Genomic DNA, 13769 nt, shown 5'->3' with positions numbered 1-13769 from the left:
TTGGGAGAAATAACCAAAAAACCTCAGGGGGGGGGGGGCTCCTGAGGCCCCCCCCCCCCGCCAGGAATAGGGTTAAAGGGACAGTATCATCGAAAAAAAATCCATGTATGGAGCTGATTTTTTTTTACTAGCATTTCTTATTTTTCTGAATCAGAAAAACATAGTTTGAGGACCGAACTCGGTGAAAAATATTGCAACCACATTTCATTTTCATGATTCATTTTCATGAGCGAACCACCACTATACAAGCATGGCCGCCAGTTTGGAAGCATGCAAAATTACTACAGAACTGGCGCAGATAATACATTATTGACGCTACGCTTACGCGGTCGTTCTTCTGATTGAGTTGTCCTTAGGGAGAGGTAGCCTTAGGTATTGCCTATAAAAATATAACGTGACAATTGGAGGGAGTGACAATTGGATGTGACAATTGACAATGGGAGAAAATATCACGTGACAATCACGTGATAAACGTCATACATTGGAGGGAGATTGTGATTCAAGCTGGAGGAATTCCTTTGTTGAGCCGCTAGAATCCGAAGGAAACAGCGGAAATTGCCTACGACTATTTACTGAATTTAACGGTGATGAATAAGTGCGAAAAACGTTTTGGCTTTATAAAATTTGACGAAATGACCAGGGTAAAAGTTTTATTACTGGCGGTCAATTCAAAACGGCGCAAACATTTAAACAGTGAAGATAGTGAAGCACGATTCAAAGTGTGGTACACCTTTCGTACTTTGAGCGGCGATAGCGGGATAACGGTGTGGAGTTTCGAGGATCGGTCTTCAGTTCCCGGACCAGAAAGGTGGGGCCTATGCAATGTCAAATTTCATCAAAATGGTGATACTGTCCCTTTAAGAGGATCACGGTGGGCATTTGTAGTATAAATCGATGAATCGTTAACCCTTTTAAAAGATTAAGACAAAGAAGATATGGCCGGAAATTTACTGACGAAGAAGATATGGCCGGAAATTTACTAAATTTCAAAGAGACAAACAGTACTGCTAACACCTGCGAGACCTGTACCTTGTTGATTCCATATGGCACATTAATCGCGAAATATATGTTTTTCATGTTTGTGATGATTGATTCCAAGAAAACACTACAACCATACAGCAATCACGCAAGAAATAAACAACCTAAGACCCAAAGAGTCAGTGCGAATATGGCACAAAGATAATCGAATTTGTAACCGATACCAATCTTATCAAAAGTCGTTCTTTTTCTCTTATCGGCCCTCACTAGCAATGCGGTATATACGCTGCACAACACCGTAAATGCTGCAATGTTGCTTAGATTATGATCTTTCTTGGTGTCTCTAGCTCCCTAGCAACCACCTAGCAACATGAGCTGAGCAGCATTTGTCAAACACTTTATTAGTTCATGTGTTTATTCAATGCAGGGAGGCAAGCAACTCATGACGTCACTAAAACGTCAATTTCTCAAAAAAAAATTCTGATAGATTTCGCTCAAATTTTCAGGGAACGTGTCAAATTGATGTATGATAAGGTACTAAAAGTTTGATGTCGCTGGCATAACGCGTTTAGAAGTTATTGGCGAAAAACGGGAGGGGAGCAGATTCTGCCGCCCCCCCCCCCCTAGCGGGGCGCGGGTTAAGGGTGCGCTAACTTCGGAGGTGGCTCCGCTCAGCGTTGGTGTCCGAGCACTACTACTCCGATTCTCAGCCAGTAGATGTCACCAGGGTAGAGCGTTTTTTCCCACGTTAATGACCTTCTCCCCCTCCTCATTTCACGGCCCTTACGATAACGACGTTTGGTTACTGCGCCGGCGCGGCGGGCGGCGCCGACTGAGGGAGATCATGGTGTGTAAACACCGCGCGGACGGAACACGTCTCTCGACAGGCCTTCCCGGCGCCGTCCTTAGCCTGGTGTAGGTACGCCCTACCCAGTTAGAACAAAACTGATTATTTGATATGGATACATGTTATCGAATATTGAGTCTGCCGCAGCTCTAGTTACAAGAATGCGTCTGATATCCTCACATGATTGACCTGACGGCATTGTTTTAGTGAAATGCAGTGCTAGATTCACAATGCTACACATACTACCAGTAAAACGCCTTATAGGACGACAAACGGAGCGAGCGAGAGGGTGGGCCTTGCACGTGGGAAATTGTGAGGGGGTACCTCCAACTGACTTGTGCACGGTACCCTACTATCCGCTCTCTAGCAATGTGCCATATTTGAGCGCAATCGACCCAGCCGTTCTCGAGATCTAGAAGCGGCACCCTGCAGGTGCGCACGTGCAAAATGGGTCCCAACTGACTTTTGCACGGCACCCTACTAACGGATCCCTAACCGCTAACCAAATCTGAGCGCAATCGGTCCAGCCGTTCTCGAGATCTGGAATCGACCCCTGCACGTGCGCACGTGCAGCAGCACCCCACATGAACTGTGGGACATGAAAATGCATTGCCTAGTGGGTGCCTACTGCCTACCTACATGCAAAGTTTCAGCGCAATCGGCCCAGTAACTACCGAGATATTGCAATTGTTACAAAAATGACTCCTCTTCGTTTTGCACGTGGCACGTGCATAGGGGGTCACCCACATCCATCGAAACAAGTCAAATACTTGGTAGAAGGAATCAAGCTACCCTACAAAAATTACCGCAAGTAAATCGGCCCAGCGGTTGCTGAGTTTTTTTTTTTAGCCTTTCAAAAGCGTTACAGCCCGGGCCGGGTCGGGCCGGGCCGCTCTTACTGAGATTTATCCGTTATATTGAAACGACTTCGCTTGCTTCGCTCGCTGCGTAACAACAACGGGAAGTTGGGCATCTATTTTCTCATTTAAAGCTAAGCCCCATGCGCACAATCTTATTTTAATGGAGCAGACTATGAGCTGGAAGATTCGTATTCCATTTCTCATCTATTTCTCATTTGAAAGCAAGTCGTTTGAAGCTAAGCCCCATGCGCATAACTTCATTATATCAAGTAGACTCTGGACTGGAAGTAGGTACAAACTACAAATATTACAAAATATCAATTTTACGTATAGGTAAACGAGGCATTGGTATGCTTGCTTGCTTTTATAGCAAGCTGCATTTTATTGACTGCTAGCAACCATGTAATATGTTCCTTGGGGACTTCACAGAAATATCTATGCTTACCAACCATCCACCTTTTTTCAAACGGCTGCTATACGTCTTATGGAAGGGATGATTGATTATTTAACTTGCTTCTCCAGTGCCACTGCCAGTGCTCTACCTCCTCCCCCTCCCCTCCCGGACGCCATCCACTCCGTCCATTCCATAACTGACTCCCTCCAACTGGTCAAGCAGAAAATGGATCCTATCGTCAATATTTGGAGTCGGCTTACGCCGCCCGTGACCTCAGTCACAGAGTGCACAACAGCATACAGTGTCCTAAATACCAGGGTTTCGGAGTTGGAATCGTCCGGGGTCGTGGTTTGCATGACAATTCGGTACCCAGCCCTAGTGATTACGAGCGAGCGAGCGCAGCGAGCGAAGCGAAGTCTTTTCAATATAACGGAAAAATATCAGTATGAGCGGCCCGGCCCGGCCCGGCCTGTAACGCTTTTGAGAGGCTTATATCTCAGCAACCGCTGGACCGATTGGCATGGGGTCTTTTTTGCTGGGTAGCCCCATCCCTTCTACCCCGTAATTGACCACTTTTGATACATCTCAGTGACCGTCGTGGCACGTGCCACGTGAAAAGTCAAGGGTGTTCAAGCTGTTTTGCAAAAGTAGTAATTTTGAGAGGCTCATATCTCAGCAGCCACTTGGGCGATTGTCTTGCGGTAATTTTTGTAGGGTAGCTGCATCCTTTCTACCAAAGGTCGAATACTCTTAACCTATGTGAGTGACCTCCACTGCACGTGCAAAATGCAAAAAGAAGAGGTGCCAAATTTGTTCCCATTTCAATAACTCTGTAATTACTGGGGCGATTTCGCTGAAACTTGACATACAGGTAGGCACCCACCAGGCAATGCATTCCCATGTGTTGCGGTTAGGGTGCTACTGCACGTGCGCACGTGCAGGGCCCAGGGGGCGCTCCCAGATCTCGAGAACGGCTGGGCCGATTGCGCTCAAATTTGGTACACGGTTGGGGACCGGTTAGAAGGGTGCCGTGCAAAAGTCAGTTTGGAGTTTGGACCCCGTTTGCACGTGCGCACGTGCAGAATGCCGCTTCCAGATCTCAAGAACGGCTGGGCCGATTGCGTTCAAATTTGGCACACCGCTAGCGACCGGTTAGAAGGGTGCTTTGCACTAGCCCGTTGGAAGTACCCTCACGCCCTTCCGCACTTGCAGGGCTCACTATCTCGCTCGCTCGTTCTTCGCCCAAAAGGCGTTTTACTGGTACTATGATTTGCTTGCCCAGGAGCCGAGCAACTTTTCTCCTTCGATCTGCGGTCTCGGGATGTGACGAGTTACCGTCGGGGCGACTCTTGCTTCGAACGAATGAGTGAAAGATGACTTGGGAGTTGTTGAGCAGTAGCAAGTATCCGACTAACTTCAGGTTGCTTGATAAACACTCGCCTTTACATTCTGACAACTTAGAGCGGCACCCGATTTAGAGTCGTTGGGCTGGAGCTGACGGACGCCGGAGAGTGGGATAGAGGAAGAGAGGAAGGGTGGGAGATAGATAACGGAGAGGGCGGGGAGCGCGGGGGAGGCACGAAGGGAGCGCGGGGAGCGACGCGGGAGGGGGGGGGGCAGTCGGCGACGCGCCGGCCTAGGACGGACCGTCGGTCACGGTTTCAGCGTTTGTTTTTTGTTCTTGCTCTTTTTTTCGTCGTGACCCCACTGCGGCGGGTGGTTCCAGGAGCAGGAACTGCCACCATGGTGGCCTTTGCTCTGCTAATGGAGTGTTAGTTTACTTAGGCTTCAGGCACGAATTCAATGTATTTTTCAACATTCCCTGGTCTGAGGTGCCGTGTGGAAGTTAGTATGCATCCATCGCAAAAGATAAACTTAGATTTAAGCGCCTCTCCGAAATCAAAACGAAACTGACAACAATCGCGCAACTGGGGTCAGCCAGCACCGACCCCGCCAGGAGCCCGCCGAGCAACCCCCTGGACCGGAGGGTTCCTGGACTCCGGGCGGCCCCAGCCCGTGGTGTCAGCCGGTGGTGATCCATTAGCTGCCCCGTTCGGTCCACCACTTGGGTGGGTCACACAGATCCGCTCTTGTTCGGAAACGAGCTGTCCAAATCACCGCGTCGCGCTCGGAGTCGCGTGTTGACACAGAGGGTGACGCTGCGGGTGGTGGATTCCAGCAAACAGGTGCGAGCCCCGTCTGAGGAGGGGCTGCCATGGTAAACGAATGGGGCCTAGGGAAGTCAACTGTTCGGCGCTCACTACTTCCGCGTTCACCACATTCGCCCGTCGCGCGGCATCCACGCCTGTTGTGCTCACTGCTCAGTGGAAGTGTTCGGGAAGGCCAGTTCGGTGAGAAAGGTGAGAACATAGTGATTAGTGATGGCTCGTTACAGCAAGTTCCGTCGATCTCGGCGAACTAATTTCCACAAAGCCACGCTTCAACCACCGACATCAACCGAAGCTCAAGGTGGCAGAGGAGAGACCGGCGGTCAGCCCATGGAATCTGACATGTCGGGACCGTGCAGCGCTTCCGGGTCGGCGACGACGAGCGGCACTGAGGGCGGACGGTCAGAAGCTGCGGCGCCCAGTGCCCCAGTGGGACGGCGGATCGTCGATATCGGCGCCCTGACAAACGGAATCGATATCCTCATGGCGCATGCCAAGGATTGCTGGCAGCCAAGTTTTGTGGGCGAAAAGAGAAAAGGCCTGGAAGTACAGGGTGTCCCAGAATTACCCGGACATTTATTTTCTGGCCAAAAGTACGACTGCGCTCGCTCCTAATGATATACAAGCATCATACTTTTATAAGATATCCCTTAGCTATCGAGATTGAGGACTGTGTGCTTTTGGTGGCCGGTAACGACTCGAATCAATTATTATCCAGTGTCAAGTAAGAGTAGTCCTTTTCCGTTTTCAGCTTAAGCCACTAATAGGCAACCATGGTGAATCAACTCCCGTTCTCAACTTTGTAAACGGACTTTCGGCATGGTTTTTGCTGGAGAGCTTCAGCAACTCATCTGCAAGCAGTTAGGATTGAGCAAAGCGCAATTATATCAGCTAACGAAGCCAGAGAGAGCAAGATATAAACCTGATTGACAAGCTTGGGCTCGGCCAAAAAGGGCCATGCACCAGTTGTCAAACAAGGGGTTGCATGTCATAGACAACAAACGTCACCGATCTAGCTAAAAACTAGCTAAACAATAGATCAGGATTATCTACAAAACATCAGTCCACTTTGCACCACTATCTTCGACAAAATTTTGGAATTTGGGGTCCTTCGCCAGAAAAATATGCGAAAACTACGGGAAAAGCAGCGCAAATCACTACAATTGATCCAAAAAACATAGCATATACAACAACAGTATATTGAGGCACACTTTGTGGTCTAACGAAGGTATTATGTCATTTGAACCGCCCGAAAAAGGCTTGTGTGAACGTCAGATGGCTACAACGCCCCAACAGCAGAGACGGCCAGGCACCCGTCGAAAATCAAATTGCGAGACATTTTGAGCCACCGTGCACTCATTGGGCTTGATATGATGGCCCAAAGACAACCGTTAGCACAGGGTACTACTGTGGTAATATTCTACCAGTGCGAAAACTGGATGCCGTGAATCAAATGGCCATGAACGGGTTTGTTTTGGAAACCAAATCTGTTGGAAGCCAAAGGTTGCGCAATGTTCAGACATGGAGCTTCTCCACTCCAGATGGAAAAAACGCAGCAAAAGTGGCGTAGGCAGAAATTTTTGTTTTGGGGGATAACACCTATATGGCCTGGGAACACTTTGATGTCAAGTTTATCTTGTATGATCGTATTATCCTCCGGCAAGAGGTCAAAGAAAACAGGCCTACACCCAGTTTCGGGAGACCCGTAAAACAACTGAGACCAGCAATGGCTGGCATTTTCCATCATTGTCGGCTGATCTTGTAACAAGCGTATCTATTGCATGTGCTATTTCACAGCCACCCTAGTTGACTATATAGGACGGTAAAAAGAAAAAAGCGCAATCATGTTTACCTTGTTTTATACGCTAATTAACAATGTCCGGGTAATTATGGGACACCCTGTATTCCTTTGTTACAAATGTCACAAATGTGGGGAGGATATACACGTAGGCAGGCAAGAAAACATCTCACTGAACAGCCAGGCAGTGTATGCAGCTGTTACTACAGGATCTGGATATTCGGCCATGGAAGCCCAGATGGCTATCATGGACATCCCATTCATGTCCTTCAAGCAGTTCTCCGAGCACCAGGAAGATGTTGGCGTGGTAAGTGGCCATTATCCGTACCAAATGTTAGTGTCACTTTAAATGTCTGAAGTCAGGCGAGTACCTTATCTACCTAAGCTGCATACCTAAGGTACTAATTAAGATTTTAGGGTCATGTCTAAGGTCAGGTCACCAGTGGTTATTGAAGCTAAAATTTTGCTTATTTCGACAATTATTGACAAATCAGCGCATAACTCATAAATGAATAGAGCTATAGAGTTGCAGAAAGCACATTTGATAGCCCTGTTAACCCTCTTTCCGAATAATTGCCTCAAATATTTGACCTTATGTCAACGAGTTAGCCTGCAAAGGACAAAAACTGTCAAAATAGACGGCTTTGCAGCAACGGTTTTCTGCAATAACTTTTGAACGCAGAAGTGCACCAGCTTATTTTTACCAGCATTGTGCTCTACTCGTCGAGAGGCGTCGAATTAACTCTAATTTGACGCCAAAAGGTCATTTTGATAGTTTGACCAAAGGTAAAGGTCATGTTGCATATTGTTCAATTTGTATCATCGATCTGAACGCACCTAAGGTGTTTTCATTGCTCTGGCATGCCGCTTTCAAACGTTATTAGCGAAAGACTGTTGGATATCTTTCATGACCTGACATGATATCAGGGACGTAAGGAGGGGTCACGGTTGCCATTTTCTGGTTCAGTGTGTCATTTTTACTTGTAAGTTGTTTAGGAGTGCTTAGAATGACATTCGTTCAAAAGATGCCCCTTTCAATTTTCTCCCATCGAATAATAATGGAGAGGGCGCAAAACTGACCGGACTTAAGGTCACCACAATCAAATTCAGAGATAAAGGTTTTATACGTGCCTACTATAATTCGTTTTTTTTTCTTAGCTTGACCCTCACTGTAAACGTCTCTTTGAACACAGCACGATAATTGCTAGCTTAGCTACTAAGAAAACTGGTTGGCGCACATTGATTTCACAGACGATCAACTTCGTCAACATTATTTCTACCTGGCTCCTATTTCTCGGACTCGAGCTCGTATTTGGCCTTATTTATGACCCCACAGGGAAAGAAGATTCACCAGGAATTATAACTGAAGTAATTAATAAATCGCACAGCGTTTAACATAGCGATACATTATCGGTGTTCAAAACTTATTGTGAAATACTATTCATACTTCCAAACAATGTGCGCTGAACATTTTTCTCAGTAATTCAGCTAGCAATTATCGTGCTGTGTTCAAAAAGCTGTTTACAATGAGGGGCAAACTTAGAGAAAAAAACAACAACTATAGTGATGTCAGGTACGGAAAATCATGTATCCGTATCTTATCCACCTTACTGACTATAGTATTAACCCGCGCCGGGCCGGGGGGGGGGGTGTTTGAACACCCCCCTGCGAAAACGCGCCGCCGTTTTTGGTACACCTGTTCATGCATCTTTCCCACACATGTTGTGAAAATTTCAGACCCAGGGCTCTCAAGGTCAGGTCACCAGGTCAGGTCAAGTGACCTCACCTCAGAAAAAGTTTCAATCCTCGTCATAGCTACACCGACTGAACGATCGCCTTGAAACTTTCAGCGATTGATAAAAGTACCTACCTAACAGTATGTACAAAATGTATATCTCGGAAGTTTGATATCGGTGACCTAAGGTCAGGTCAATTTTGCGACCTCTCCATTATAAGTCAATGGGAGAAAATTGAAATGCACCTCTTTTGGACGAATGATGTTCAAAAACCTCACAAACATCGGTTCCTTGGTAAACATGACACACTGAATCGGAAAAATGCACCTGTGACCCCTCTGTGTGCCCCTGAGGTCATCTCAGGTCATGAACGGTCACCAGCAGTTTTTTTGCAATAACTTTTGATAAAGACGTGCTAGAGCGATGAAAACACGTCACCTGTATTCAGATCGACGATACGGGTCGACTGATATGCAACATGACCCTTTCTGGTCAGGTCATGACCTTGATCTGAGGTCAAATTTTCAAAATGACCTTTTAAGGTCAACAAATAGTTCATTCGACGCGTCTCGACGAGAGGAACACGATGCTGCCAAAAGTAATGACGTGACTCTCTCGAGTCAAAAGTTATTGGCGAAAAACCATTTTCGTGAAAACTGCTATTTTTACAGTTTTTGCCCTCTGGAGGCTAAACCGTTGACCTGAGGTCAAATCTGAGAGTATTATTCAGAAAGGTCTGTAAAAAGGCTATCGAATGCGCTTTTCCGCGGCGCTGTAACTCCATTGGTTCCCGAGTTAGCCGTTGGCAGTTTCCAAAATTGTTGAAATGGACTACATTTGACCTTTGATGACCTCTGGCGACCTGACCTTTGACCTGACCCAAAAAACTTTTTGGTATCCCGATGCCAAACCGAGACCAACTTGGTGTTTGGTATTTCAATGTGAATGTATTTGGTATTTTGTTCGTATTATGAACCCTCACTCAAGTATGAGGTTGAGAAATCGGTAAAAAGTTGGCACTTCCCTTATGTTTTCAAGTTGGTTCAGTTTCGGTATTTCCTTACAGTGTTGATTGGTATTTGTTTAGGTATCGATATTCCGATTATCTTTAATTGACATCACCAATATATCGTATAGGTATCATTTATATACTGCTAATTGCAATACCACATTCAAAATATTATTTGTTTCGATGCGACAGGTGATCGAGCAGAAGCTGTTGGAAGAAATGCTGAGCGCCGGACAGGAGGAGAAGCGCCTGGCGGTGGAGGCCGGTGACATCCTCCCTGATGGCACGCCGTGGATTACTGTTGTCGTGGACGGTAGCTGGGGCACTCGAAGCCACGGCCACAAGTACACGTCACATGGCGGTATGGCAGCTGTGATCGGTCTGCGCACCAAAAAGCTCCTGTTTTACGGTGTGCGTAATAAGTTCTGTAGTGTGTGTGCTCGGGCGGGCAGCAGCGCGGGGGCTCCAGCCCATAAGTGCTTCCGGAATTGGGTGGGGACGTCCACCGCGATGGAGTCAGACATCATCATTGAGGGCTTCAACCGTAGCGAAGAGATGCACGGGGTGCGATTCATCGAGTTCATAGGAGACGGCGACTCATCCGTATACAAGAACATTCTGTCCTACGTATCCTATGGACGAAACGTTCGAAAAGTAGAATGTGCAAACCATGTCACGAAATGCTTTACCTCCGCACTGTACGACATAGCCAAACAAAACAAGGAAGCCAAAAAAGTCTTGTCAAAAGTCAGGATCAGCCGCATGAAAATATGTGTCAGAAAAATGATAAAGCACAGAGCACAGGAACGGATGGAATCCAATGGTGATAAAGATCAAAGCGCCCGTACCTTGTCATCAGATGTAAAGAACGCCTCCTTTCATGTTTTAGGACACCACAACAAATGTTTACCATATTACTGCAATGTAGTCAGCGGCAGTGTGGCATGTCCTCCTCCTGAGACAGAGATTTCTACAGAACTGAAAATCTCGCTCCTCAAAGCGGCAGATGTTGTGTGCAACAAAAGTAGAAGTCTTGTCGTTTACGACGCTACCAGCAACCTAGAAAACTTGATGTCGCAGGTGGCATCAAGTTTTCTGTTGTCTACCAGCAACAGAAAACTTGATGTCGCAGGTGGCAAAAACCCTCGGCGGTAAACGGGTCAACCACTACCAGAAACGTGGGTACCATGACCGCTGTGCCGCAGCAGCTTTAGCCTTCCAGTCCGGCAGCCAGATGCACATCGATGTTTTCAAACAAAAATATCAAAAAAGTCCAACAAAGATCATGAAAAAATATGTCAATGTCGCTCAAAAGAAACGTCTCCAACGTCCCAACGATCCGGCCAAAAGGGTTAGCAGATACGTCCGGCGTTCTCTCGCGGGGACAGATGGGGACTACGGACCCAGCTGTGCAGCACCCGACTTAGAGGACCGCGATATTCAGCAATATCAGCTCAAAACAAAGGAGTTCTTAGACAACCTAGGAAGCACTGCTGTGGAGCGTGCCCAAATCGCTGAGAACACTGCTGATGACAAGGAAGAGTGGCACCGCGAGCGACGCAAACGCGTCACTGCGACAACCTTTCACCAAATAGCGAATATGCGAGACTCAACGTCAAACAAAAACATCATGAACAGACTTCTTTACGATACAACAAAAGATTTAGATACACCTGCTCTGCAGTATGGCCGCGTCAACGAGGAGCTAGCTATACAAGCATATGAAAAGCAAACAAACACTGAAGTGAAAAGACCAGTTGGGCTGGTAGTGCACCCGAAGCATCCATTTTTGGCCGCCACTCCTGATGGAATCGTTTCTGATGACATCATAGTAGAAGTGAAATGTCCCAAAAGTGCAGAGAACACTTCACTGGAAAGACTGGCTGCGTCTTCTAGTGGACTAACTAGTTTTTTTCTTGACGACAAACTTGAGCTAAAAAAGAGTCACCAATATTACACCCAAGTTCAGTGCCAGTTGGCTTGCACTGGTGCAAAGTTCTGTGACTTTTTTGTCTGGACACCAAACGAAACGTCATGTCAGCGCATAGCTGCTGACGAAACGTTCATCGCAAACAGACTGGAAAAAGTGAAGGCATTTTATGATGAGTGCATCGTGCCTGAAATGATTGATCCCCGCAAAGCACGACACATGCCGTTCCGTGAGCGGTCAAGGTATAGGGAGCCCAAGGGCAAAAACGTGAAGTAAAAAAAAACATACAGGATGAGGCAACTAGCCCTGTCACACATCTAACAAGCTGAAACTTTTTTGTCACTCATCCCATCATGGCAAAAAGGGTAAAAAAGGGAGCGAATCACAACAGTGAATGAGAATTCGATGTAACATATCATTGGCTCAGATGTCGACCACGCATCAGCTAAGGTAATTTCAGCAATCGTGTCAAAACTGAAGCATTCGCTCAGCATCATGCCGATCTCATTTTGTGCTCCTTGTTCTGTGTCAGTTTCGTGTCATGTACGAATGCAATATGTCAATGCATGCCATGGATGCAATATTATGTACCGGTTATACTGGTATGTTTTCATTGGCTTCGCCTCTGCACTGTGTCAGCAGAGCAGACGCCATACTGGGGATTTATGTGTGATGCATCGCTGATATATAACTACTGAGTACTGATGCACTGTTTTATCACTTTCCGTGAGTATTACAATACATAGTAGTACTGGTTCTTCCTTCTTGGTCTTGAGCTTCACCATGTGGTTGCTATATACCGATACCACATTATTTGCCGACGTGTTGTGATTGTGATCGTTATACAAATGCAGCTTCAGAGTAGGTACTATGCGATTGTAATATTACTGACGTATAGACAGACTGGCCACAATCAAATTCAAGCATGCCATCACAGCTCACATGCAATACCCATGTTTATTTAGGGTAGAAGGTAAAGTAGGTATAGGCGCCAAGGTTGGTAGTTGGTAACCTGTGTATCAATATACTACTTATATAACTAATCTCATTCAATCCACCCACCATCCGTATTTTCCTCCGACAACCCCGAGTTCGCTTCTGTTCCGGCAGAGTTTCACGGCCACCGGCACACGCGGGAACCCCAGACCGTAAATCACCGTGTGTTGACAGTCCCTCCCGCCGGTCGGCGCGACTCGCGGGTTTTATTACATGGGGGAACGGCAGGGACCGAGGCGGAGACCCATACGACATCTAGCGGCACTCCCTTGAACCAACAAAACCGTCAAAAAGTGGATATGAATCGGGCTTAATTCCAGTCACAGTTCAGATACTTCTGAAAAGTAAACTTCATTTTCGTGTGAAGAAATGTTCTGTGCACATTTCTATGTAGCCGGTTTTTTATTTTATGCCTCACACAAAAACTGAAAGATGAGCAAAGTTTTACTTTCATTTTTTGCAACATTGCAAAAAGAAAATGGAAAATCGGAGTACATAGAATTGTTGTCCACTTTGAGGAGATGTGGGTGCCATTCATTTTTTGCGCCTAGTTTGAATGACATTTAATGAATTTCGGCTCAAACTTTTCAGTTTTTCCACCTTTATCGTGCAATATCAACGTGAATATTGCACGGAATCAGACAACTTGTCCAAAGTAGGCTTTGTATACCCATGGAGCAGGTACATGCCAAATTTGAGGCTAATATCTCTATCGGTTTTCGAGATATTGCGGTTTTTCACCTCCCATTGCGGTAGGTTTTGCCGTTTTACATCTCCATCGATATGCGATGAAGCCATTTAAGAGGATCACGGTGGGCATTTGTAGTATAAATCGATGAATAGAGTTTGGGCAAATTCTATCTCTAAAATTTTGTAAAATGAACGAAAGAAAATGTCTCTGCAAAGGCTCGGCATCGAGACTAGTACCTTGTTGATTCCATATGACACATTAATCGCGAAATATATGTTTTTCATGTTTGTGATGATTGATTCTAGGAAAACACTACAACCATACAGCAATCACGCAAGAAATAAACAACCTAAGACCCAAAG

The 13769-nt window shown here is 46.3% G+C and overlaps 1 protein-coding gene across 1 annotated transcript; it reads left to right on the top strand.

The window, feature by feature from the left end:
- Nucleotides 1–7244: 7244 nt before the first annotated feature.
- Nucleotides 7245–13450, top strand: LOC122384442. Its single transcript, XM_043371825.1, has 2 exons — nt 7245–7352; nt 9983–13450. Exons 1-2 carry the CDS (start codon nt 7272–7274, stop codon nt 10943–10945), a joined length of 1044 nt encoding a protein of 347 aa, XP_043227760.1. The 5' UTR covers nt 7245–7271; the 3' UTR covers nt 10946–13450.
- Nucleotides 13451–13769: the final 319 nt, after the last annotated feature.

Source organism: Amphibalanus amphitrite, unplaced genomic scaffold (genome assembly GCF_019059575.1).
Source record: "Amphibalanus amphitrite isolate SeventyFive unplaced genomic scaffold, NRLGWU_Aamphi_draft 000190F_arrow, whole genome shotgun sequence".
Classification (NCBI taxonomy): Eukaryota; Metazoa; Arthropoda; class Thecostraca; order Balanomorpha; family Balanidae; genus Amphibalanus; species Amphibalanus amphitrite.
Note: the sequence above shows the minus strand (reverse complement) of the source record. Positions and strands in the feature narration are given on the sequence as shown.